Below are 27,958 nucleotides of genomic sequence, written 5' to 3' on the forward strand. Positions count from 1 at the left end.
GTCGCGTCTCAATCCCAACTGACTGAAAATGAAATTGGGAAATCGTAACGTAACGGCACGACCAACCAGGCTGCAATTTTAGCAGGAAGGAAGTCTATCTGCTAGACGAACCAAGAGAGGCACTGAGAATCCGAGAGAGAGCAAGTTTGTGCTACGCTTGTAGAAAATCACATTTTCACACAGATGATTTTCGCCACCCGCAAGCAACCGATGAGTCGTCCCTCTAGAACGTGAAAATATACTTTTACAACTGTCACTTCTCGCGCCAACCTGCGACTAACCACCTATCGATGATGCCTATGCCGAAGGTGGTTCAGAGGAAAATAGGGAGCGATTCGTAGCAGAAGAGAGCATCAAGAGAGAAAAGTGTTGCACTGCTAGGATCACGATATGCTTACAGGTAGGTAGAATTTGCTAGTACTAGGACCCGTTGCACATATGTTCGAACAACGTTGTTAGTGACTGGGAGGAATTGAAGCAGCTAAAGTATAAGAATAAAATAGCATAACAGCTGGAAATCATGACGACACACTTAATAATTTTGATGGAAATTTAGGTGCTCTGAGACTGACATATACGAGCGTCAATTTTGACATAACATTGAATCATAACAGACGCAAAATTCAGCTCAATCAAACGTACTTTCGATGAAAGATGGACTCCGTCAGGTGTAAAATTTATTATTTCTAAGTGTGCATGTTTGATTGAGCTATATTTCGCGTCTATTATGACTCAATTTTATATCAAAATTGACGCTGGTATATGTCACTCTCAGAGCACCTAAATTTACGTAAATTTTTCTAAGTGTGTAGTTCATTTATAAATGGTCTAAAACGTTTAGAAATCCTAGCTGCCGTGTTTGAAAGATTTTGACATCTTTGATTTTTCCTACACTAATTAAATGTGATTCAGGACAATTAGCAAAAAGGTGAAAATTGAGCGCAATCACTTAATAAATTCAACGTGTTTCGCATCTATTAACAAATTATGCTTCCTTAGACAAGCCTGTCCGTGGGTCGGCCGTGATTTGGAGTACTAAGAGAAATGGTATAAGGAAACTAGTCGACTCTTTCGTTCTCACGTTTTCTGCACATGCGGCAGGAATACCACTAGAATTAGAAGCGACAATTTCCCGTTGCCTGACCTCTCTCCTTGACATGAGACCAGACGTGGTTTTGGTCTAGGTTTTCCAGTTCCAGTTCTATTATATACACCCAATTTCTCCAATTTTCTTTTTCTGTGGTTAAGTAAGTAAATTTCCGTAGGTACCAAATTTTCCTTTGATTTATTTTTCTGATTTTTTGACACCAGTTGCATCAGGGTTGGTTTTATTTAAACATAGAAAAAATAAGACCACCTAAAAAAAGTTTTAGGTGTACTCAGTTTGTGAACAAAAGCGACGCGTGGGAGGCAGGAAACTGCCGTGTTTACATTTTTAAAGGGGTAAGCCCTGTCAAAATGTTTCCATTCCAATGCATCCTTCAGTTTTATAATGGAGCCAATTAAAAACGAACCTGCTTACATACCAAAATAGTTCTTCAAAAATAGATATTTGTTTAGGGGCTAGCAAGTCAATGAACCTGCAGTCATTGGCAAAGCCAACGGGGGTGCCAAGGCGCACTCCAGAATTATCTAAGCCCCAACCCTCAGGAATTTTAGGTGTTTTTGACCTAAGGTTACGTCTTTCGGCAACATATTGGGGGTGCAATTTCAAAAAACCAAAATCGACCGCGTTACGAAAAATAGACAGGATTTGACCACTTTTAACTCTGTCAATAGCGGACGGATATTAATTCTGAACAAGCCAATCGATTTGAATGTCATCTATGAATCTGCTCAAATAAACACTTTATCAATTTTCAAAAGTCACTATTGAAAATTGCACGAATGTGCAACTGTTGCTATAATAATGAAAATTATCACCGATTGACTGCGAAATGCGCTTTCCTTAAAACAGATTTAAAAATCGAATTAAATCCGGTCTCTTCGAACGGTGTTCAATCAATCACCGTGTGTGGTGAGTGGTGGTGTCCAGTGGTCATCATCAGCAGTGTTTTGAGCGCGTGGCGTTGTAGATTGTTTTCCAGTACACGACGAAATGCTGCCAGCAAGCACGAGCTGCACCCCACGGAGCGGTTCATTCACCGAAGAAGGAGTAAGAAGTTGCACCGCTACTGACCGGATTTCAGTTGCTCGTCGTGAGCCACTGTAGGCCATCTATGTCAAGCGCGTCATCGTTCCAAACAACATACAGCTCGCCAGCCTCTGTGTAAGACACCTTAATAGCTGAGCATTACTCAACCATCACGACAAAACGGTTCTTTTCAGAACCACCATTAATTTGTTAAACAGTATTTTCTAGAGACTTCTCGCGTTAGCTTTCAAATAGACCAATCTATATTTATCGACACTCTCTTTCGTTAATAACTCGGCTGTTATTATCATTAATACGCTTAATACTAGTTTCTGTTAATAGACTGTGTAGAACAATTAGCCCGAAATATGAATGTAGCCAAGTTATCAACGAAAGTCAATGAATAGAATCGATCAATGTAGATTGGTCTATTTGAAAAGTGACGCGAGACTTGTCGGATGTCAGTTGCCATGAGTATAAATCTAAAATTCCATGTATGTTTAAGGCAACATTAGGGGTGCAATTTCGGACATCAAATTTGATGGTCTCATTTTGATCCAAAGATGATGGATTTTAATTCTTAATACACCAATCGATAGGAAATTTTTCTACAAATTTGTTAAAATTAAGACTTTTCAAAATTGCTATTGAAAATTGCACGAATGTGCAGCTGTTGCTATGATAGTTAAAATTATCACCGATTTCATTCATTCAAATTATCCTGCAGCTTAAATCCGGGTATACATTTCATCGAAATGAAAGGAATTTATACATACTAGGTATGTGTAGAAATTTCCCATTTCATGTGCCCGGACTTCAGCTGCTGGAGTGCTAATTCTTGACAATATAGCTAAATGACCAAGGCATGGGTCTTCCCTAAAGAGAATACAAACATGTCCATAAAATCTAGATTCATCATTCAAGATTCCAACAGTTTCAATTAGCTGAAAAACTATTGAATACCGTAATCCGGGGACAAATTAATCACTACATAACTTAAATAGCTTAAATAAATTTGTTCAATAAACTAAATTGAAAAACTAATGGTATTTAAATCAGTAGCTATGAGAGCTCAATCCTCCTGCATGATTTCTTATAATATTGGATGTTTTGTTAATTTGTAGGAAATTTTTTATATCATAAATTTTAAAATATCGATATGAGGTAAATGTGATAAATCCCTCAAATGGCTTTCTAGTGCATTTCTAGTAATTGTTCTTATTAAATGTGGATTTCCTGAATGTGATGCAGATGCTTAAACCCTTGTGTGAAAAGTATTTTCAGCTAAACGCAAAAAAAAGATGTCTTAAATGTACATTGTAGGCAATTTCATTCAAAATCACTGGAAATTTTGCGAAAAACCCTGGATTTCTTGATATTTGAAACATTTTCTCGCAATTTATTAAATAATTCGAATTCATTGACACTTAGTTTAGTAAAAAATGCTACTTGAATGGTATTGACATCAATCGGTGCAGTCCTTTGATCGTTTGTTTGGAGGTTGATATTGTATGCTACTTAACGTCAGCTCTATAAAATTGATATTTATGCAATAAACTTTTTTTTGCTATGAAAAACACATCAAGGCAATCATTGGAGTCTCATTATGATATACTTTTAAGATTTCTCTTGATATCTATCACCGACAATGCTGTACGTGACAATTAATAGTGCAACGCATAATGATCAATTTGCGTCCAAATTACGGTACTTCCTGAACAATATCCAGCCTTGAAAAAACTTAATCAGTTGGAGATCCTCAGAACATTATCAACCTGAAGTTTTAGTAAAATATCCAGAAAACTTTACTAATATCTTCGTCTATATGGATATCTTTTGAATATTTCCTGCAGTCTGAGAAGGATGTCTTAAAGAATATCATGTGACTTATGCAACGTTTCCTGAACATCTACAAAAGTCACTTAAGTTTTAGTAAATTTCCATATTTTTTCAATCCCACTTAATTCTAAGAAGAGCTCTGAACATGCACTTCTGGAAAGGCACCTATCATCTACAAATATTCTTTAACATCTGGAAAGTTTCTTGAAATTTAACGAAGTTCCCAAAACATCCAAGAAGACAATAGAGCTTTTTCGAATTAAGATCTCTGACAAACTGCAACGAAGTTCCCTATCCCTAGACATTCTTAGAAGTTTATTAAACTATCTTTAGATCTTTTTCAAAATTCCCTGATTTTTCAAACTTTTTTACACTTATATGAAGTTTTACGCAGCTCTACAAAATGCTACGAAATTTGCAAAAGTCAAAGTTTGCTGTACTTCTACGTTTCTCGTTGATTTTCGGTGACAAATTTTTTTAATTTATACGTAATTTCCACAACTATTCCAAGTCCATGAGGCATCAAAAAAGTGCCCTGAAAATATATAGAGATTCCCGATCAATCATGAGCTTCCCTGAAATAAAATAATGTTCTTTTAACTTTTACCAAGCTTCTCAAATTTAAATACATTTTCCATTTCTACGCAGTTTTCAGAACTTTTTCAAGTTCCTTGTTTCTATGAATTTTTCTGTAGATCTATGAAGGTCCCACAATTTCTAATAAGTTTCTTCAATTTCTATGATGGTCCCTGAATTTCTTAGAAGTCCTTGAAGTTTTACGAAGTTTCCAGAAGTTAAAAAAAAATTCCTAGCCAATTTGTAGAGCCTGAAGACGTCTTATCATGCCATCGATTAAATATCGATATAAAATAATTTCTCAAAATTGCTTCTTGTAGTCATTAGAAAAGTAGTCAACATATAGGACTTTAAAAAAAAGTAACATCGAACTTGACAAACTTGACAAAATACTGGTGAATAAAAAAAAAACCGCCCACAGTTCTGGGGGGGCTGGTCCCCTTGGCACCCCATTAGCTACGTCAATGTTGATTACGAGTTAAGAAATCAATTTAATATTTACCATACTTTTGCTGTGACATCAAAACTACCTTTCGTAATCGTGTCCTGGATATAACCTCTTACTTTTTTTTACACCGGTATTTTTTCAAGCAGTTTCGAAGTTGTTCTTTAATTTTTATTGATTTTTATGAATGTCTACTTTTCTTAATGTTCTACAATAGACGAAACAATGTCGAGAATTTATGTTAAAGGGTGATACGGTCAAAATTTGGTCAATATCAACTTGACGTATTTCTTTCAATTTTGCATTTAAAAAACCTGAACACCCCTCATTTTGAAGGTGTGTGTGTGTAGAATGTTGCTCCTATTTTGATTTTGGAATTCACTCTTCAGTTGTCAAAATGCCGTCCAAGCAAGAAGAGCAGCGTATCAAAATTTTGCTCGCGCATCGCGAAAATCCGAGCTACTCGCACGCAAAGTTGGCAAAATCGCTAAAAGTTGCCAAATCAACCGTTACAAATGTAATTAAAGTGTTTGGGGAACGTTTGTCGACAGCCAGGAAGTCTGGATCGGGGGGAAATCGAAAACCGGAAGCCGCTGAGACGACAAAGAGAGTTGCCGGTAGTTTCAAGCGAAACCCTAACCTCTCTCTCCGAGATGCCGCAAATAAGCTGGGTGTATCGTCTACAAACGTGCATCGAGCCAAAAAACGAGCCGGACTATCGACTTACAAGAAGGTAGTGACTCCAAATCGCGATGATAAACAAAATACGACGACCAAAGCGCGATCCCGGAGGCTGTACACGACGATGCTGACGAAGTTTGACTGCGTGGTAATGGACGACGAAACCTACGTCAAAGCCGACTACAAGCAGCTTCCGGGACAGGAGTTTTATACGGCAAAAGGAAGGGGAAAGGTAGCAGATGTTTTCAAGCACATGAAACTGTCAAAGTTCGCAAAGAAATATCTGGTTTGGCAAGCCATCTGTACATGTGGCTTGAAAAGCAGCATTTTCATAGCTTCCGGGACTGTCAACCAAGAAATTTACGTGAAAGAGTGTTTGAATAAACGTCTGCTGTCTTTCCTGAAGAAACACGGTTGTTCCGTACTGTTTTGGCCGGATTTGGCATCTTGCCATTACGGTAAAAAGGCCATGGAGTGGTACGCCGCCAACAACGTGCAGGTGGTTCCCAAGGACAAGAACCCTCCCAACACGCCAGGGCTCCGCCCAATTGAGAAATACTGGGCTATTGTCAAGCGGAACCTAAAGAAGACCAAAAAAACTGCTAAGGGCGAGCAGCAGTTCAAGGCAAACTGGCTTTCTGCGGCGAAGAAGGTGGACAAGGTGGCTGTACAAAATCTGATGGCAGGGGTCAAGCGTAAGGCCCGGCAATTCGGATTTGGAAAAGCGGAAGCCTAACTGAATATTTTTCCTGAATTTTATACTAATTGAACTTGAAAAAGAAATTTAATTTGATTTTTTAAATAAACGATTTCACCGATTTACACGCGTTTTCCCTTGACCAAATTTTGACCGTATCACCCTTTATATCGACATTTAATCGATAGCCTAATAAGACATCTGCAGGCTCTACAAATTGGCCAAGAGTTCAGAGATTTTTCTTATACATCTGGGAACTTTGCAAAACTTTAAGGACTTCCAAGTAGAGCTTCAGAAAAAAAACGTAGAACGAGAGGAGCTCATTCAGAAACTGCGTAGAAGAGAGAAATCATTTTAAGTTTTCGGATCTTCGTAGAAGTTAAACATTATTTAATTTCAGGTAACCTCATTGTTGTTCGAGGATCTTCATATGATTTCAAGAAACTTTTTTTTTTGAAGCCTCATGAGCTTGTAATATATCAGGGTACTACGTACAAGTTTAAGAAATTCCATTCGCGGAACTTCGCGGAAAATCAATGAGAAACGTAGTAATACAGTAAACTTTATAGAAGTTTTAGAAATTTCAAAGTATTTTAAGTGCTTCATAAAACTTCACATAAGTACAGGGAATTTTGTTGAAGATCTAAAAATAGTTCAGCAAAGTTAGAAGATCTTCAAGGATCCTCGCTTCAGTTTAAGAACTTCATTGCAGTTTTCTTCAAAAAAACCCAATGAACTTTTTGGAAGTTTTTGTATCTTCCTTAAATTTCAAAGAACTTTCCAGATGTTCAAGAATATTTGTAGATGGAAATGTATGATGGGGTTTTTTCCAGAAGTAATTGTAGAATTAAGAGTGTTGAAAAAATATATGGAATTTGGAAATTTTTGTAAAACTTTAGCGAGTTTTGCAGTAATATTCAAAAGATCTCCAGATAGACGAAGATATGAGTAAATTTCTTTGGATATTTTATCATGACTTCTAGTTATTCAGGTTCTGAAGATCTTCAAATGTAAGGAAACACAAATTAAGTCCCTTAAATAATTCTTTCAAGACTGCAGGTTGACCAGAAAGAATTCAAAAATACTCCAGCTAATAGAAATAATGGCTCCAGCTAATAGAAATGAATGGAAATTAATTAATGATGAGTTTAATTATTAAGGACATGTTTTTACATTTTCTATAAGGAAGACTGGTGATTTTGCTATTTTTGTCGAGAAATAACACTCCAGGATTGAGTGGATGTTCAGAACATTAAATAAAATTTCCGTTCTATTGTGTGTGTGGTTTTTGATAAAATTAGAGAAAAAAAACACCGAATAAGCTCTTATCCTTATAAAGTACGAGTGAATAATAAATTGACACCGAATGAGTTCAACCTCCTCAACTACCTCTTTTTCAAATAAAAAAAAAATAGCCCAATAGAAAGATCTTCGACAAGTAACTAGCTTAAAACGTCGTGATCTTAGTTGTTAGCTAGTACGATAATCTAGGTAAATTTCCCAAGATCTTTCATAACGATTCTATGTTGATGTTCTGGAGATTCAAAGCTGGTCTATGAGCTCCAAACTTTTCGTTATTCGATATTTGTTTATATTGAAAAAGATTTGGTCGAATATTTTCAGGCATATTTATAGTATAATTATTAAAAAAAATTAATATTCGTGTACTTGAATTTTTATGAAATTACAGTTTTGAAAAGATCTGCAATATTATCATAATCTTAAAATTATGATCATTGATTAAATTTCGATATCTTTAATTTAAATTTGAATTCAACAATTTATACTTACAATCTGTTTCAGAGATATATCAGTGCCAACATTTCAAAGGGGCGTAATTGCTTTTGTAAACAATGACTTTAGCCGTCAATTTCTCGCGAATGAACTTTAGCCGTCAATTTCTCGCGAATGAAATTATACCTCTACAAAATTACAATGCGAGCTGGTAGAGAAAACATTCCTCTACCTTCTGCTGTCATTATTTTTCATGAGTGAGCTTTTATTCGCGGGAAATCGACGGCTAAAGCCATTGTTTACAAATGCAATTACGCCCCTTTGAAATGTTGGCACTGATATGTTGTTTAAGCTACAAAATCTTCAAAACATATGGGTTTAGAACCTCAAAACTTCACACTTAGAAAAATTGATGAAAATTTAGGTGCTCTGAGACTGACATATACGAGCGTCAATTTTGACAAAAAATTTAACCATAATAGACGCGAAATTCAGCTCAATCAAACGTACTTTCGAATTTTTCAGGCTCGGTGCACTTAATTTTACATGTCTTTTTTGTATACGTCTCAGCCTTTGCATCAAAGATGGATTCCGTCACGTGTAAAATTAGGTATTTCTCAGTGTGTTAGTTAAGACGCTAATTTCATTGGTCATTTTTATACGATAGATGAGGAGATGAAAGTATAGAGTTGATAGTTCCGTTAGAGTACGGCAGTGTGAAAATTATTTTTATAGAGTAGAAAGCGAGCAAGGACAATTTTGAGGAAGGTACGAATCGGGTTGATCATCCCCTTTACCAAACTCATCCGTTGATATGTCTCACTTGCTGCAAAATACCGTGGCTGCTGGGACTCGTGTACTATTAATGTACGACCGTTCCCATTTACTCCGTATTCCCACTTGCTCTGGTGTACCTTTATTTTTGCTGTTTCCTTGTATGATTTGTTGTTTCAAAATTTATAACTTCAGTGATCCACACAAGGAGAAATATATCTAGTCAACGATTGATACTTGTTTCTGAGAATGTTATGATGAATGTCTCGGGCTCCGCAAACTGAGTGCCCTGGCTTTAGGCTACCTTAGCCCAGCCGGAAAGACAGATGTGTTAGGGAATAAGTATATTATAGACTTAAACTTAAGAGAGCACAAAATAATCAAATATGAATTGATTTTCATTTTGTGTTATGTTAACTGTTTATTCAACCACAATGATAACATATTCAGTTACCAAACCTTGATAACCGGCTATCAGAACTTATTATCAATTTGGTATAAAACTTTACTCGAGATGTCATTATCCCTTAGATTTATTTACAGTTTGGCTAGCGTGAATAATCGATCTTTGAGTAGCCATTTAATTCTAGGGCATCATTGAATAGGTGACACAGGTTGAGGATGAACTTTTTTCCAAATGGTTTGTGTCCCTAATAATGCCACAACCCCGCGGAAAATTATATGGTACATCCTTATCAACACATTTCCACGAATCGAGTGTAATGCGCATGAGTAAAAATTTTCGAACTTTACTTGTATGTGATCAATAAATGGATTTCGTGCTAAAGACAAGTAATGTCACATGAAAGGTACAGGGAAAGTGTTTCTGAATAGATCGTGATATTTTCTGTTAAAAAGGTAAAAACAATGTATTTGCAACTAATGGAGATAAAAATATGAATTTATTCTGCTTGGATGTCATTCATTGAAACTTGTCTTGTTGTAGACATAGTAGAACAAAGTAACGTTTTTTAGCTATAAAAGTTTGACAGTTGCCTATCTTTATTTTCGCCATGTTATACAACTTATTCTTCTTTGCTTTCGAACATTGTAACTCTCTCCTTGCTCACATCCACATGCTGCTTAACTCTCCCCCGCACAAATGGAAACATGAATGAACAGAGCTTTTGCATTTTCTTATAGGTTCTTCGATAAGAGCTCTAACCATTCGTCACAGCTCGTGTCCATTTCAGCAAAGGAATTTTTCAAAAATATAATTAAATGTGATCCCAGTGTTGTGCAAATTTAGTAACAAGTGTCAGAGGTTTACAGTGTTGTTCAATAATTGGTGTACTTGAATTGAAATTGATTGTGACGAGTGGGTGAAAATTGAATCCCTATTGTGAGTTGGTGGAATTACTCTTCATTACAATAAATCGAAGAACTTTTAAGGAGAAGAAAGTGCATTGTAAAAATCAATTAAAGTCGAATTTATAGCTCCAATTTGCTGCCAATAGTTTCGAGATCGCTATCAGGACATAGACAATTCACCCTAATGTAAGTAAAATCAAATATATTTGGATAAAAGCTTTAAACACTGGCAGGGACGCATTATATTTTCCACGAGAACAAGCCATTTTATCAAGCTTAGGCAGAGGGTCGAGCAAATTGGAACACTTTGCACAGCTTGATGAGCATCCTATTGATCACTTCTTGGAATTTTCCTGAATATGCACAAGTTAATTGAGCTGCTTGTGAAGTGACGATGATTTGTGCTCGATACATTTCATATCTTCGAGAGTAAAGAAAACGATGCTAGGCACAAAAATCGATAATACCAGTATATTATACACGACACGTATCTCAATTATGTGACGCAGAATAAACAAGGCACAGCTTGCAACTTGTGGGGAAGTACGGGTGCATTAGTTTCAGTTCCGATTAAGTGATTTTCCAAATTGAAAACTCTAAATTTGGAAGCTGCCTAACTTGCAGCAAACATCAGAAGATGCAAGTAAATTAATGCAGTGAAATCAAGGCAATAAGTGTTAACATTAACTATTGAACTACTGCTCAAATGGTAAACTTAATCAACATGTTCGTTCTAAGAAAAAGTTGCATAAGAGCTGCCTTTACACTAGATAGGAAACAATGAAAAAAAAAATTACGATTCTACAAAAACCACTGCAAATAGGATTCGGGTTTTATGGCTCGCCATACATAATAATGTATATTATCATATATGTTAATTCCGTCGCTACCACGTTTGCTCTGTGTGCACCAATTTTAGAGACATGGTCGGCAGTCAACTAAACTAAATTGTCTACTGTCATGATTTGACTAACAGTTTTAAATATGGCACCAAAGTATATTCCGCAGGATAGCAAAATAGTTAAAAACTTTGCCAATACTATACAAGTAAATTATATCATAACAATTATTTCAAGACCCTTCTAACAAATGTTGTGTTTACTGATCATAGTTTATCAAGAATATACCTGATAATTTAAAATTAAAACCGTCAAGAGATTTTTTGCACGTTGATCACAACTCAAAACAAAACAATAAATCAATATTTCATCATAAAAGTGAAAAAAGGATGCTAATTTGAACATTTTAAATGAAATGTTTAATGGAATTGACTGTCTTTGCATGTGCTTTGTGCTTTGATTTGTAACCAATTTGTTTTTCAACACTATTTTACAAAATCTGAATGATGTTTCTCTTTTTTTTTTGTCTTTTAAGTACAATGACAAGGTATTATACTATTCAAATATTAAATATGGTGGACAAAGAAATTAACATTGATAAGTAACAACGGGATGAATAAATGTGAGCGGTTCTGCCACAAACAAAAATATCCACAATTTTATCATTTATCCACAGTTCGGATTTTTAAAAGAATAATGAAGATTACGAACTTAATAGAAATCAAATGCTAGAGACTTTGTTACTCTTGAATAATATTTTACCTGATTCTGACTCTTACCTGGACTCTGACGCTTAGAATGTAGGACAATTTACACTGTGGGATATTTTTTTGTTAGAGGAATCAGAATTGAAACATCAAAAAATCTTATCCTGGGATTAGCTTAAATTAAGAATTAGAGCCGTGAAGAAATATCGTAGATTTATTGCCCCCTCTGTTTAGAAACCAGGCACATTTTTCCTTACTCATTTTCCGTCAACATCTGTTCAACCACGTAAGTGGTAATCACCGACGCCAGGAAGGCGACTCAACCCAGACTTTAAATACTGAAACCATCAGTACAAAGGCCGGGACCAACGGCTTTACTTCCCCTCCGCAAGAAGACGTGACCAGAGATGTTTTTCCTCATAAAATCCCAACGACTTCGCCTGGGATTGAACTCAAAATCGCTGAGAGAGAAAAAGCCACGCTTCCCGAGCAAAGTCCAGCATCAAAATATCAGCAAATCGAAATCAAGTTTTGAAATCAACATCAAACTGAAATCATACTTTGTTGTAAAATGTTGTTTTCATTTTACTGTACATTTGCTCTTCAGAAATATGTTGTTGCAGGTTTGTTTTCATTTCCTTAGCATAACATCAAATTGAATACTTGTTTTGTTAACAACAGGAAAAATGGACATTAAATTGAGTTTTCAGTTTGCTCTCACTGATAGCAGAAATAGTTTTCAATGTGATGTCACAGGAAGATTTTTTTGCTCTCAATTTTGATATTATAACCGTTAAAACGACCAAAACGACAGCAACCTGTTTAATCATTAGCAGCGAAATCACAATATCAAATTTAGTTTTCAATTTGATCGCAGACTTTGCTCGGGTTACCACTCAACCACCGAGAACAATCTTAGGGAACGACGCCGGTGGTGTAGTGGTAAGCGTGATTACCTCTCACCCCAGCAGGCCTGGGTTCAATCCCAGTCGGCGCCGCCGGGATGTTCTGAGGCATAACATCTCTGATCACGCCTTCCTTCGGATGGGAAGTAAAGCCGTTGGTCCCCGGTTCATGAGTTGATGGGTCGATAGGTAGGGTCCAGGTGTGGGAGCTGCCTTCCTGGCACGTCGGTATCATTGGTGCTCAGCACGGAAAACAAGATCGACGGAAAAAAACAAAACAAAAGAAAAAAAAAAAAAAAAACAATCTCCTTAATTCCTACGACCAATGGATGGTATTTGGGGATGTTCTAACCGTGGGTTTGGAACAGGTTACTGTTCAGTTTTTTTTTAAGGCTGAGTTCCTAGACTTTAATATTAATATGGTTGATTTTTCTGACCAGTTTTTGTTGTGTATGAGATAAAAAAAAATGAAAATAAATAAGTTTATCTAACATTTTCTACTCACAGATAACATTCCATTGAACCGTTAGACGAAACCCTGCCCTCCAAGAAAAGGACATTATAAACAGAAAACAAACATCGTATTTGATTAAAATTAAAGCAATTCTGTATTTCATTTATAATAGTATTTTATATTGAAATTCCTGAGCCCTGTTTTCATAGATTCCAAATTTTGATTGAATTTATCGATTTAAAAAAATAGCAAACCAAAATAGCACTTACAGTAACACTCAAAGAAGATTTTTACAGTTTTCCTATTTCACCGCATAGACCACCACTAACTTGTAGGGAGTAATAAATTTGTAATCATTTTCAACGCCACTGCAGTTCTCGCTCAAAGACATTTTACGAACAACGCTTATGTAATCGTTTAGAAAACTCTCTTGCAAGTTCAATGGCATCCGTTCACTGAACGGATTGACAGCTTGGACAGCCTCTGCAAAGATAGAAAAACCATTGTAGTCAGCTCGCACTTTCAATTGTGAAACGTTCCGTATTAATCGTGACTCACTTTTCAAGTTGTCGATTCCTTCGTACACATAGTTTTTGTCGGATATATGGATTTTGTACTTGGCAAATCCAACAGAGGACAGAATTTCTTCGATTTCGCCGGCTGGGTTTTCACAGTACTGGTAGGGTGAAATATACTTATCCACGTCTGTCATATACTTACTCCACTTGGTTGAACGTGATAGCTGATCATAAATGTCAAAAATTGGGTTTCTCGCTAGAAATACCAACAGGCAATCACCATCCGGGTTAAGCAGATTATAAATGTTGGAAAAAGCAGAACTGTAATGAAATCAATCTTCGTTACATTTACTTCGTTAATTTTAATTTCTTATTGAACGGTAGAACAAATTAGTTGATAGGCAGTTTAAAAAAAAAATAATACATATATTACGCTGTTAGTTTTAATATTACATAGATTAATACTCCATACCATAATGTGTAAGAAATGCTATATGAACTAACAAGTTTCAACCAAAAATGTTATGCATTCATGATTGAATATTTAAAAAAAAAACATGCATACATGGCACTTGCTGTTTATTTTCATAGCAGATAATCGTTAAGATGTTATTGGAAATAATTGTGATAATGAATACCGTGTCATAACTTTGACTAACCTTTGGTACCTAACCCAATGCAGGCAATAGAAAGAAGTTATGTGATCGAAACATCCCCACTTTTTCACAAATCGTGATACGTCTCCTCCAATATCCAAAGTATCAAAATATATATTCTTCCTGCCGGAATGTACTGTTCTAGCAAATCGAACCATCTGTTCTGAGATATCTGTTGCGAGAATGCGTGCATACTTCTGTGGCATCATTGGAACGACGAAATCAATCAACACATCACCACTGCCACAGCCAATGTCCAACAGTGAATCTTTGTTGTTTTCTTTCCACCGAAGAAGATGACCATGTTCGATGAGAATTTCCTTCGCATCTCTTCGTTGAACACCGTTAGCTCGGTGATAAAGATTTGGTTTGTTCATTTCACTTTCACTCTGATTCTTATGGAAACACTTTCACCAACGTCAGTGGCACGATGTGCCAAACCAGAACAACCTGAGGTTTCTGACCTAAGACACCCGTTCCGTGCTTGCCTTTATAAGCTTTGGCCGCATTCTAATGATCCATCAAGCCCAGAGCGTTGAGATGTTGAATAATAACGTTACAATGCTGTCGTCCACTTCTTCAAACCTTTTCAAATGGCTTTCACGGGAGTCACAGTGAGATGAAAAAGATACATTTCAATGTGATGCCTATCGATGTTTTCCTTCTTAAAATTGCTTTTGTGTCGGTGGTTGTAACATCCGGTTTTGAGAGTTCAAAGGTAAACAATATTTGTTAACCTAATTTCAGCTTTCAAAGCTTTAGACAATCAAGAGCACATTAATTGGGCACTAGATAATGTACGTTAACATATATCAAATAACATACTGTATTTGTTAATTAACATGAATAAGTGATATACCCCAGCATTTGTTGCAGTATTATGGTTTTTACCCAAAAGAAGTCATATCAATTACTGAAAAACATGACATATTATCTAAAACAGAGTTGTTTTTGCAATGCATCTCAATCGATTTTTAAGGATCTCCAAATCATAATCGATTTCAGTTATTTGATCTAATAGATCAACCCGTACCGTATGGTCTCATTCACCACTCGACCTTCTTTTGCTGCTCAGAGGCAGTGCATAAACTACATAGACAGTGAATGGGAGAGGGGTTTCGGAAATGTCTACTCGTGTCTACTGAGAAGGGAAGGGGTACAGGTACTGTTCGTCTTGTTAAATGTAAATCTGTTCGATATTTACATGTTGAACCGTTTGTTTTGATTTAAGCTGATACGGCTTCCATTTGCTCTGGTGCCACTTCGTATTTTCTGGAGTATAAATATCAGCTTCCAGAAAAGATACAAACTGCTTCCTAATGTTTGCTACGACGCAGGAAATATGGAGAACCAAATTGTATGTTTGAAATCGCAATAGTCTCCGAGGTATACTCCCTAGATTGGATTGTATGACATAAGGTTGAAAGACAAAAGTTCGATTGACAAAATGTCGAATGACAAAATGTCAAATGACAAAACATCGAATGACACCTGGTCAAAGGGACAAAAAGACGATGGTATAAAAGGTCGCATGGACAAAAAGTCGAATGATGAGAAGAGGGACAAAAGGTCAAATGATCAAAAGGTCGAATTAATCAAAGAGAGACAAAAGGTTACATGATGAGAAGGAGTACAAAAGGTCAAATAATAAGAAGGGGTTGGACAAAATCGCGGAATGATTCAAAGTGAGACAAAAAGGCGTATGGTGATACAATTTGTTGTGAAGCCCACTTGCCCAGATGACAAATAGGAGAAAGAATACTTGACAGACTTAAAACGACGTTACGTTGAATACTAAATACTTATCATCAAATGGTTATATGAAAGAACGAGAATTTCAGTGTCAGTGCAACTACGGAAATAAAAACTATAGAATTTGTAATAAACTTGTAAACCGATTTAAACGACCCTCATTGAACGAAAGCAAACCAAACGTACCATCGAACGTTTGTCGTTAGACCTTTTGTCATTCAAATTTTTGTCTTTCGACCGTTTGTCTCGCATCCATACTCCCTGGCAGTGCAATGCAAGTCAGTCATCCTATCGGTGATTTGTGGACGCTGTATCGTATCACCATAAGGAATGGAAGAAAACGAATAAAACAAATAAAAAAAATTTACTCTCATAGTGTGGCTGAACATTTTCTTAATATAGACAACCTACCAACCACTCTCATAGTTATTAAAAATTCAACACAGCAAAAAAATAATTTTAATATCACATCAAGGTGGATGCAAATATGGTGTAATATTACTTGCAAAAAAGGACAAAATTATCATTAATACAGAGCATAAACTGAATTACGCTGCTTTTACTGAATTTGTTTATTTTTGTGACCATAAAAATCAAATGAAATTTTCGACGTGATTAAAGTGCATTCTCTTGGATGTAATAATAAAATTTATTTTTTGCTGTGTGTAGATGTTGTTGTTTGATAATGTTTTCAGAATTTCCTCACCAAAACTTTCAGTCTTCTGTAAAACATGGCAAGCTAAACAATAAATTAATACCACATACAATTTAAATTTAAAATAGAAGTTTTAAAGTTAAAATAGAACTTTTTTTTTTATTACTCAGGTAGCAATTTTGTAATAACAATTTTATTTTATCTTAACTTTATCAAAAGTTTTAACAAAACTATGTCTGAATATTCTTACAAATTGCAAATTCTTTACCGCCATTGATAAAATATTTATATAAAAAAAAACAACCATGAAACGATCGCCGTTTTGAAGAAATCAATAACTTTCAATTCAAGAATCAACACCCAAATTGGATAGAATTTTCACAAATTTTCAAAAAAAATATAGGGAAACGAGATGTAATTTTGGCCTATGCTTCTATTTACGGCCCTTAACTAAAACTTAGACAAGTTTTTAAATTTACTTGACATCGAGAATATACAATTCAGGCAGTTTTGTAGTTTACGGTAATAACCAGTCCAATTTCAACATCTATTTTGCCAATGGTAGGAAAGAATCAATTCATGCAGTTATTTATTCCAAATTTGATTAAAAACCAATAGAACATTTGTTTTATTATGCGATGGAACACGCCAAATATCACTAGGATGGATGTCATTAAGCACAACGACAAACATTTCAAGCTTTAAGATTTTGTTATATCCTTGATTTTGAATGACCTTAATCCGATTAAAATTCTTTAGAAAATAAGATTAAAAAAAACCATTTAGTTAAAAATTGTAATCATCATTGAGCGATACATTAGGTAGATATTAATAATACTGCTGCTGCACGGTGATAGAGAGAGAGAGAAAGATAGAGAGAGAAGAAATCAAGTTGAAAATTGAAATTTTAGTAACTGTTTATAGAGCATGGGTATATTGAAACGGCTACAAAGTCTTTAATAATCCTAAGTTTTTACAACCCGAACTGTAGAAAACACAATCTCCGTATCGAAACGTCGGGTAAATAAAACCTCGTTTAGAATTATTAAAGACTGCATATCCATTTCAATTCAATATTAAACGATTCAGTCGACCCTTCGACCCTTTAGAGATGAACTAGCCAACGGCTAAAAATCACTCTAATGAAGTTTAAAAAAAAACAAAAGACCCTTCACCAGTTCCGGATTTGAAAGCTTTTATTAGTTCGTATGTTGACAGTGGAATTGCTTGGTCGGTGTTAAGTCAGACCGGACTAAGTGATTATTTGTATTAAGAGAAAACCAAATTTAAAGTTTGCTGAGTAGCATTGTGTCTTATGTAATGGGACAACGTGTTTGGCTGTTTTGCCTTGCTGTGAGTAACATTTACGAAATCTTACAAAAGTGAAATGTAGCTGAAGAAATGTTTGATCTAATGCTATCATTATCTCTATATTTAAATTTTCCTGCTTAGTCCCCTTAGACTTAGACTTAACGCTGACCAATTGTTTGTTGTGATATGATTTAAATTATAATTGATGGCTACTTATTAGACCCAGGTCAGGGTCATGTACCCTAATTCTTAGCTTTCAAAAACTTATACTGCCATAAAATAGTGATCGCAATGTTCAAATAAACAAACAAAAATAGTTTTCCAATGCTTGAAAGTTGAGAAAAATGGTTTTACTTTCAAAACATTTCACCCATTTGATCCCAGGGCTCATAAACGAGCTCTGCATGAAATCAGCTGTCAAAAATTACTGTTTCAAATAATTATGTACTTTATTTTAGCAAACGTATGTTGAAAAAGACATTCACTTTCGTGCAAAATTGATCGGACGAAAAACCAGACTTCGCTCTTGGATGTAATATCAATCGTATCGGAATGTAGTTCAAATCTCAAAAAGGCTTTAATTTGTTCGTACAGATAACCATTTGACAAAAAATTAAAATTTTGAGATTCCTCCTAATGATCACCAATAAATTCACAATATCGAAAACTAGCTGCAAATAACAGATATCACCCATGTATCTTGAATAGTTGGTACTAAATTGTAGCTTTTAGAAAGATTGGCAGATTTTGTATGCTCAAAGTCGCGACATTCCTTAAACGAGATCCAACCCACCACCTCCGCTATGCTATGTTGTGACTTACTGGAGTCAGAAGACCACTACTGAAATGACTACTATTCAAAAAAAATCATAATTTTTACGAAATAGGGGAAATAGATGTAATGTCGGCTTAAATGCTCCTAATTTGGGCCCATACATAAATTCAGCAATCGACTAAATTTTCAATAGCGACCAAAAATATCCATTGCTGCCGTCCCAATGACGCGTTCATCTAGATAAAATTGATAAATAGCAGATTTTTAGCGATGGGTCCAATCTTAGATCCAAAAACCAACATTTGAGCCATTTCCCCTATATGAACTTCAAAACTGCACATTAATTTTGCTACCGGTTTTTAACTCTAGACCTGCATTTTCCAAATGGTAATTTGTTTCGTGCGACAAAAGAAAACATGGCGATAACACCTCCGCTACACATATGAACACCTTGCTTACATTGCATTGACTATGCAGTGGTGAGTAGTGGATAGCAAGTCAAAGAGCTCATTTCGCACGTTGCATTGGTTTACTGTGGTTTTCATTCTAAATTGCTGGCTCTATTATCAATACGGGAAAACCTTCGAGCGACGTTATCGTACATTGTGATCAACAACTGTGGCCATTTTTCTAAACGTTTGAGAAATAATTTTTACCTAACATTGAGTGATTGGATGCCAGTGAATTTTCTTCTATATTGTTTGAACAATAATGTGTGATTGTGACTTTTAAATAATGCCGTTTTTAATTAATGATTTTTTTTTCTGAAATAGCAGATGGCCGCCGGAGATCCAAAGTGGCAAAAAGATGCTTCCGATCAGAACTTTGACTATATGTTCAAGCTTCTCATCATTGGTAATTCCAGTGTGGGAAAGACGAGTTTCCTATTCCGATATGCTGATGATTCGTTTACGTCTGCCTTCGTTTCCACGGTTGGGATTGATTTCAAGGTGAAAACGGTCTTTCGACATGAAAAACGTGTTAAGCTACAAATTTGGGTAAGTCAAATGCATAATTTTCTGGTAATTTGTTACAAAAATATTTATCATCTCCCAAATGTAGGACACTGCTGGACAGGAGAGGTACCGCACAATAACCACTGCTTACTACCGAGGTGCGATGGGATTTATCCTGATGTATGATATTACAAATGAAGAAAGCTTCAATTCCGTTCAAGATTGGTAAGATATACTACTGGACTATGTTCGTACAGCTTTAAAAAGGAACAACATGATCAGATTGAAGTTCTATTATCAATTTTATTACGAGTAGGGATAAATCGCATTTATTCTTTTTGAATTTCTGATAATTACATAAATCTAAATGCAAACTCAGACATATTGAGGTACAAATTTACACAGTATCAAACGACTGATGATCTATTCATAAACTACATAAACAGTTTTTTGGGAATTTTATGCCTAGTATTTAAGCATTGCATTTATTTAGCATTTTCGCATCTTTTATTGCTTTCTCACAAAAAGAGATACCAATCTTCAGCAAATTGCCTGACATAGAAAGTTCTGAATGGGCCTGGAATGCATCATTCATGATAAAATAAATGAAATATGAAATATGTGAAAAGTAAAACAAACAAAAAGTATGTTAAGGGTTTTCCATTAAAGATAGACCATATTATTCATGAGCAAAGTTGCTTCAAACAAATGGAACAACAACCCCTTCCTCCAGCTGACATCGACGGACCGACAACTTTGTACAAGATTTCAATCAGAAATAAATAATATAAATTTTATTTTTGATATTATTTTAACCCCATTTGCAACTTTCTTCAAACTTAAGGTCTTATTACATGTAACATCTTCACAGATTTTGAAATTTCCTATAAACATTAACTGTTACTGCAAAATTAATGAAAATAGCGCAGTTTCTTCTCAATTCTAGGATGTATATGGATCATTCCAGCTCAAGTGACCGGGCAAATACACCGATCCTCTTCGATTTAAACCAAAATTAGTAGGTCTACTTATTTTAGACCAAAACTAAAAATACCACAGCTTTGCACCAATCGACCAACACCGCGGCTCTAGGGACTGCCCCCTTTTAAGCCTATAAAGATACAACCGCCATTGGCTACCCCTTTTGAAGCATTTCAAACGTAAAATCACATTTTGTGATCGTAACTTTTTTACAAAGTTGCCAACCCTGTGTTTTTTTTTTTCTTTTGAAAACTTTAACAGCAAATATCTTTAAAGACCCCCACTTTTTTATTTAAATGACGTCAAAGTATTCAGCAGTCTTTTTATATAAAAATCACTTAACGTGAAAAAAAAACTCTATGTTTTGCTTAGGAGATATTGAATTTTAAAGATTTCTAGTTTTTTTTTTTTTAAATGATCTTTTACATCCAATGACTTTAATATAGAATGTTGGTATATTCTTGAAACTTGTTCAAAACTATCAAATCTGTAAGTATGCTAAAGACCTGATCATTTTATCTTTAAGGTGATTCGCTCTGACATCCTTATAGTACGTTCAGACTACAGAGTTATAACATGTTATAGCGCTATCTTGATGGTGGTTTCTGTGTTGCAATTATTTGACAACCGTTATAACATGTTATAACTCTCCAGTCTGTACAGCGTATTATGCTCGGAACCACCTCAAAACATTAAGTGCACAAATATAAGCTTCTACGACACGTGCAACATTAAAATTGTTACTCCACGTTTGCTGCACTGCAGCATACATGAAGTAGCATTTTCAGGGAACTGATTTCCGATATTTGTGCTGCGGCTGAGCTAACAAAATAAAAATTTGGCGGTGAAATAAGTAAACAAAAAAACATTTTTTCACCCCACTGCGTCCTAGCAAGAAGTACGGTCGTCTTGTTTCGCGATCCGTTGATTTGAAAGTTTTATCGGTATTCGCTTGATATAAATTATCAGATTTTTTTTCTCACTAAGTGACTCCTGGCATAGTTCCCGGTAACTTGATTGAAAAGTGGGTTTTTTAAAGTAAGGTTACGTTTTTCGGCAACATATTGGAGGTGCAATTTAACAAAAAAAAACGAAAGCTAACCGCATTACGAAAAGTGGTCAGGTTTTGACCACATATAACTCTTTCAATAGCGGATGGATTTTAATTCATAACAAGCTTATCGATTATAAATTTTTTTACGAATCTGCTAAATTTAACATTTTTTCTTTGGTAGTTCGATCTTTTGATATTTTTTATACGCTTGTTTACGTTAGTACCCCAAAAATTTCTTTCCTTTATAATATTAATTAAATAATGTCGTTTTCAATGATATAACAAAAATAATTGTTATATGAATGATTGTATATCAAAAGAAGTATTTGAGGAATATTGCAAAGAGTACTGTACTAATCGAAATTAAACGTAATGTGAAATATTACTACAAAAAGCATTGAGTAATCTAGCTAATAACATAGGGAACGATGCTGATGTTGACGTTATGTTCGTTACATTTACCACGCAGTCTGGGGTGAGAGTAAATCATTTTTTTCGATGTAAATACACTTAAAAAAAATTTACACCTATTTTTTTTGACAAGTCGGGAGCAAAAAATCGATCCGAAAAATCGGAAATTGGGATGAAAAAGATCGATCTGATCGGATTCACTTGCTCGTCGCAAGCCGCTGTGGGCCATCTAAGCCAAGCGCGTCACCCTTGTTCCAAACAACATACAGCTCGTCAGCCTCATCCGTGTTGCACACCCTAATAGCTCAGCACTACTCAACCATCACGACAAAACGATTCTTTTCAGGACCACCATAAATTATTGTTGTTTAAGAGTTAATTTTCATTTAACGTTTGCTCACCTTGCTGCCAGCCACATCACCCACATTGCTATTTGATAATGTACCCAGCAACAAAACGTTTGTGGTCAAATGCGTCAAGTGTTGAAGTGGTACATAAAAATTCTCGCAATGACCACATGACCTTGACAATTAACCAGAAACGTTTCGTAAGGTTTTCTCCAGAACGCTAGAAAAAGCAAAATATGCGATTGCAAAAATTCTACCAAAAAATTCTTCCAATCAATTTTCGCTTTTTTTAATTATCTATCGAATAAGCTAAAAATTCCGCGCGTTTTGTGCATGAAAATGTGTAATTTTGACATCAGAAAACGAGGCGTTTCGTAATGGGAAAACTGGTTTCACTAATACAGTTGCCGAATATTGATACCAAGCACTGAGCAGCTACCATTATCGGGAACGAACGCAATGTCGCACTTTGTTTCTGTTGTCGACCACCACAACAGTTGCTGAACAGTGTCGCAATGATTGAGGTTTATTTGAGTTACCTCCATTACTGTTGGCCTGCCATCGTCTTTTTGTATGCTAGGCATTTGAGGCCTCCCGTCGTATGATCGTTTCCGTCCTCTTTTTGCAGAGCATACACCTCGGTTACTTCGTGCAGCCTCTTGCAATATGACCTTTCTCCTGCATAGATCAGATCTTTCTCGCCTGGTGACCGAAACCCATGCACTTGAAGCATCGCTCCAGTTGCTTGGTAAACCGAGTAGTGGCTTTCAGCGAGCACACTGATCACCCAATCTTGACCTTGTCCGTCTCCAACACCTTATTCGCTGCAACTGTCGAAAGTCGTATCACCGCCGTTTGCATGCCGCCGTACTCCTTTCTCATCCGGATTGACATCAGGACGTCTCCCAGATTGCAGTGCACTCTCAACGCACTTCTCAGCTCCTCTTCTGTAGTGATCTCGCACAGATCCCTGCACTCGACCACTGTCTCCTGGGATAGAGCTCTTACGCACATCCCTTCGCCAAGAGACTTTTCGACGAGCTTCTTCAAGGCTGAGCTCTTGTCCGTAGGATCCTTCATCAGCTCAAAGAGCATCTCACCTTTCTGGGTGCGCCTGGTTTTAACCACGTTCTCTCCTAGTTGATTCAACTCCGGATCCTGTAGAACCTTCCGGAGGAATACTGCATACGACGTTTTGTCTTTCGCTTCGACGATCAGAGCATCGCCCTTACTTCGCTCCCAACGAGGCCTGGGTTTCTCCTTCTTCTGTTCTTCTTTCTTCTTTACTTATGTTTCCTTCCGTTTTCTCCACTTCTCTTTCGGCTTCTCGACGGTACGCCACCCTTCCTCCTTGTTGTCTTCCTTGTCGTTCTTGACTTTTTTCAACTCCTCTTCCTCTCCTGTGCCTTGTGGACGTTGCTCTTATCCTTGACGAAGTCATGAAGTTCATTGATCCTCCTCCTGAGCTCCATCAATTTGGTCTTCCCAAGCTGCAATCCTTCTTATGGTGTGCTACTGCTGGATTTCGGTTTGAACATGTGGCTTAGCACAAGACCTAGCTCACCTTGGTGTCCTTGCTGCTCACCTTGGGGCTTACTTCTGCTGCTGGAACTCAGTGTGGCCTCCAGGTTCAGCACTGGTGATCTCTGCAATATCCCGCTTCTTGCGAACACGTTCGCTTCTCCGTTTGCAGTGTCTGGCGTCTTGCCGTCGTCCTTCATATTTTATTTTGTTTTTTGTTTTTTTTTTTTTTTTTTTTTTCTTCCATTTAATTTTTTTTCCTCCGTTTTTCTCCATTCTGTTGGGTCCCTCCTTCCAGGCCGCTATCTCCACTCATTGTATGTAGTCGCCTGTTGTGATCCCATGGTTATCTATGCAAGCAGGGAGGCCATCCTAGGGTTGCCTTCATGGTGGCCGTGTTTAGAGCCAGATCAGCGTAAGTTTCAAATAACCATATCTGCTTTTGTAAATCAATTTGTCGAAACTCTTAGCTCACGCAGGCGAACTAATACCAACAATCAATACGAAACTAAAGATTTTAAATTGGCTCACTACTTAACTAGCCTATTGGTCCCAAGCAAATCGATTAACGTACCCCATTCTAGTATAAATTCCAGTACTTCACTATGTTTGTTTTGATTCGCTATGAAAGCTTGATGGATAAAATGAGGGGTTCGTGGATTCTCTTATGTTTTTATGGCTTATATGTTGGAATAAATAAAACAGTCTATAGCGTAAATCTAAAGTACAATATACAACAGAATGACTGAATGATTTTCTTGCTGAAAGAATGCATTCTAAGATACATTAAGCCATATATTTTTTGTGTGCAATAATAGAATAAATCTAAAATTAAAACATAAATCAATTGAAAAATTTTTCAAAGCAAATGATGATTGCATCAATTGGGCTCTGAAACACAATCAAAAGATTTATTATAAGGCAAGATTTAACGAATATAAATTACTGATGGACTAAGGAAATACTTCATGAATCACATTCAAATGTTTCTTGAGGAAATCCTACTTCAAAAACGTTACCAACCTAGTGAATACGCGAAATATTAAAAAGCATGTACTTAGATGTGCAACAATTAGCAAATTCCCTACTTATATGCATCCAGTACTCTATCTTTGATGAAATTGTGAACCATTGATTAGGATGTGAGGCAGTCACGCTTGCAACGTAGCACACCATCTCATATAAGGTTGTTGATCTAATTTCCGTCCTACTAAGCACAACCCGCGTTTTACCTCTCTGTTTTGAACGGGTTTGAACAAAAAATGGAAAATTTCTGTCAAGGATCTATTAAGCTTTCCATACGTACCGTTAGATTTGATAAAGAGTCACAAATTTTGAGGTATTTTTTAAAATCTAATACTGCTTTTTGATTCTAAATTCGTCCTACGAGTTTCAATTCCGTCAAAACGCATTGAAACGCCATTATATTTTCTTCGTTCTACGGATAAAAGTAGAAAAAAGGGATTCGCTAGGAGCACTTCTTTTGTTTTGAGAACAATGAGCGTAAATATTCATACAATGCGCTCTAATAGGATTTATCTTGTAGCTAATGAACTAACGCATCGGAACAAACATATTATTGATTTGTGCATAGTAGAATCATTGATTTTATTGATCTTTTCTGATCGATAGAACGGAAATGGGCGATTACGGCGAAGTAGCGCTCTACCATATTGTTTTTTTTTTAATTCTCGCCATTTATATTCATATCATCGCAAAGACAACAATGTAAGGGAAGTCGGTAAGGACAGCAGGAAAAATGGAAACATGCTGCTTTAAATTAAAAAAAAATAATAAATTAAGCAATGCTTACTTTTATTATAAACAAACCTCTTTATTTAGTTTATCTGAATAGACTGTAGTTCTAAATTTATTATGCAATGATTTTTTGATTTGAAGCAGTAAGTGTCCATCTTTCCTGCTGTGCCCGTCTTTACCGACTTTTTCCTCATACAATAGTGCTAACCGTAAGCATTCATTTTGTTCATTTATATTTTTAACAGGGTAACACAAATCAAAACTTACTCTTGGGACAACGCACAAGTGATCCTTGTTGGAAACAAGTGCGATATGGAAGATGAACGTGTTATATCTTTTGAACGCGGTAAGCAACTGGCTGATCAGCTGGGAGTTGAATTTTTCGAAACGTCTGCAAAAGAGAATGTGAATGTAAAGGTATGTAGTTTTAGTTAGTATTGCATAGTATGATCAATTAATCCCCATCCTTTACTTTACAGAATGTATTTGAAAGACTAGTGGACATTATCTGCGATAAAATGTCAGAGAGCTTAGATTCTGATCCAACTCTCGTGGCAGGAGGACCCAAAGGGCAACGGCTATCGGATCAGCCACAGGGTCCTCCTAACGCTAACTGCAACTGCTAAAAATCACTTTGTAGCGTTCCACAAACACCGAATCGAATAAAAAAGCATACGATTACATTGCTACTAGGATATTCACACTCTTGATTGCTGAAACTCAAGCAGAATAAAACAAAAACTAAGTATGTACGTGGTACATTGAAAATTGGAAAGAATTATAGATTGGAAGAATTGTTCATATCGTAAAGCATAATGGCATTGTCTTTTGGTTGCTATAAATTTGTTAGGTAAGGTTATAATAATTTCGTTGTGAAAAAAGGCAAATTCAATTCGGTCAAAAATGTTTAAAATCGTATTAAAAGATTTGGAATTATCGTTTTTTTTTTTTTTCATCTGGAGCAAAATGTCTAGAAATACGATTGGAACTACTGAAGTTGTCAGTTAGTGAATAATACAATAGAACATGTAGTGAAAAAAAAAGAAAAGAACAAACCATGATCGATCATTTTGTTGAACGAAATAGCACTCATTTACAGACACAATACGAATATCTAGGTATGTTGTTCTAGTGTAGACAATAAACTTAAGTGAAAGTCGTGGGTGGTGCACAGAATGAGCGAAACATATTATTTTGGGCCCTATTGGATTTCAGTCTCTTCTACTGACAAATAAATAATCAGTATTACACATAACCAAAACTAACTGGAATATTATACAATCAAACAATAATTTCCTGAACGAAATATGAACGAACAGTCTAGATTGGAATTCGGAGCATCAAATGAAATGTTTTTTTTTTTGTTTTTTTGAAAAGCAACAATTTTAAAAACTAATTTTTGTCAATAATACGCAGTCAATTGGTCAAAACATAATAAATCGAAATAAATTCCATCAAATAGAATACACATGAACTGAAGCAGAAGACGACCATGGATCACGCGTTGAGTAGAACTTTTCCGGAACAACTAGCATGGCTAAATATGAATAACTACTTAAACGTCATAAGATGTAAATAATTTTCCTTCCTAGAAAAGGTATAGGCAATGTCTAGTTTTGTTCAGCATCGTTAATCAACGTGCACTAGCGGAACTTTAAAACTATTCAATAAGTGATGGAATGAAAGAATACATAACGACATCGACAGATTCACCAAACATACCAATAACTGCAAAACGAACATTTTTCGGGAAGCTTTGAATATTACTGTGAACGACTATGTTTGACAAGAACGGATAAATGGTATTAACAAAAACGAAGTAAATCAACAGAATGATGTTATCAATGTCTCCACCATTCATTCCCATGCATGTTTTTCATTATGTAATGGAATTTCAATCAAAGGAATACATTTAAAACAAACAAACAAAAATCATCTGCATGTGCCTACGATAGCTGAGAGACGTTCTCCGATAAACTGATTTCACTTTGGCCACCCTTTTTCATCAGGAAAAATCGGTTTTTTGAGACTATCTCTGTTGTTGTCAGTGCTTACCTTCACCCATGACATGGCGGGTAAACTACACTATATTGGTTTCCAACCAAAAAACGGCATGCCTATTTGCATAACAGTATTTACAATAGTTTGAAATATACTGAAGGAAAAA

At 35.8% G+C, this 27,958-nt stretch overlaps 2 protein-coding genes across 4 annotated transcripts; one reads left to right on the forward strand and one right to left on the reverse strand.

The window, feature by feature from the left end:
* Positions 1–9,649: 9,649 nt before the first annotated feature.
* Positions 9,650–27,792, forward strand: Rab3 (RAS oncogene family member Rab3). Of its 3 annotated transcripts, none has more exons than XM_065225871.1 (6): positions 9,650–9,738; positions 10,024–10,377; positions 19,537–19,761; positions 19,826–19,944; positions 26,037–26,208; positions 26,271–27,792. In XM_065225871.1, the coding sequence occupies exons 3-6, from the start codon at positions 19,540–19,542 to the stop codon at positions 26,415–26,417; spliced, it is 660 nt and encodes a 219-aa protein (XP_065081943.1). In that variant the 5' UTR covers positions 9,650–9,738; positions 10,024–10,377; positions 19,537–19,539; the 3' UTR covers positions 26,418–27,792. The 3 variants fall into 3 exon arrangements, with proteins under 3 accessions (XP_065081943.1, XP_065081942.1, XP_065081944.1); XM_065225870.1 differs by having other exon boundaries at positions 19,540–19,761; XM_065225872.1 differs by lacking the exon at positions 10,024–10,377 and having other exon boundaries at positions 9,723–9,738.
* Positions 13,320–14,724, reverse strand: jhamt (juvenile hormone acid methyltransferase). The gene is made up of 3 exons (XM_065225869.1): positions 14,274–14,724; positions 13,655–13,935; positions 13,320–13,579 (listed from the first exon to the last, which is right to left on the reverse strand). Exons 1-3 carry the CDS (start codon positions 14,645–14,647, stop codon positions 13,398–13,400), a joined length of 837 nt encoding a protein of 278 aa, XP_065081941.1. The 5' UTR covers positions 14,648–14,724; the 3' UTR covers positions 13,320–13,397.
* Positions 27,793–27,958: the final 166 nt, after the last annotated feature.

The sequence above is a fragment of the Ochlerotatus camptorhynchus genome, unplaced genomic scaffold (genome assembly GCF_037179485.1).
Source record: "Ochlerotatus camptorhynchus isolate MF236.1 unplaced genomic scaffold, CSIRO-AGI_Acam_v1.1 ptg000240l, whole genome shotgun sequence".
In the NCBI taxonomy this organism is placed as follows: Eukaryota; Metazoa; Arthropoda; class Insecta; order Diptera; family Culicidae; genus Ochlerotatus; species Ochlerotatus camptorhynchus.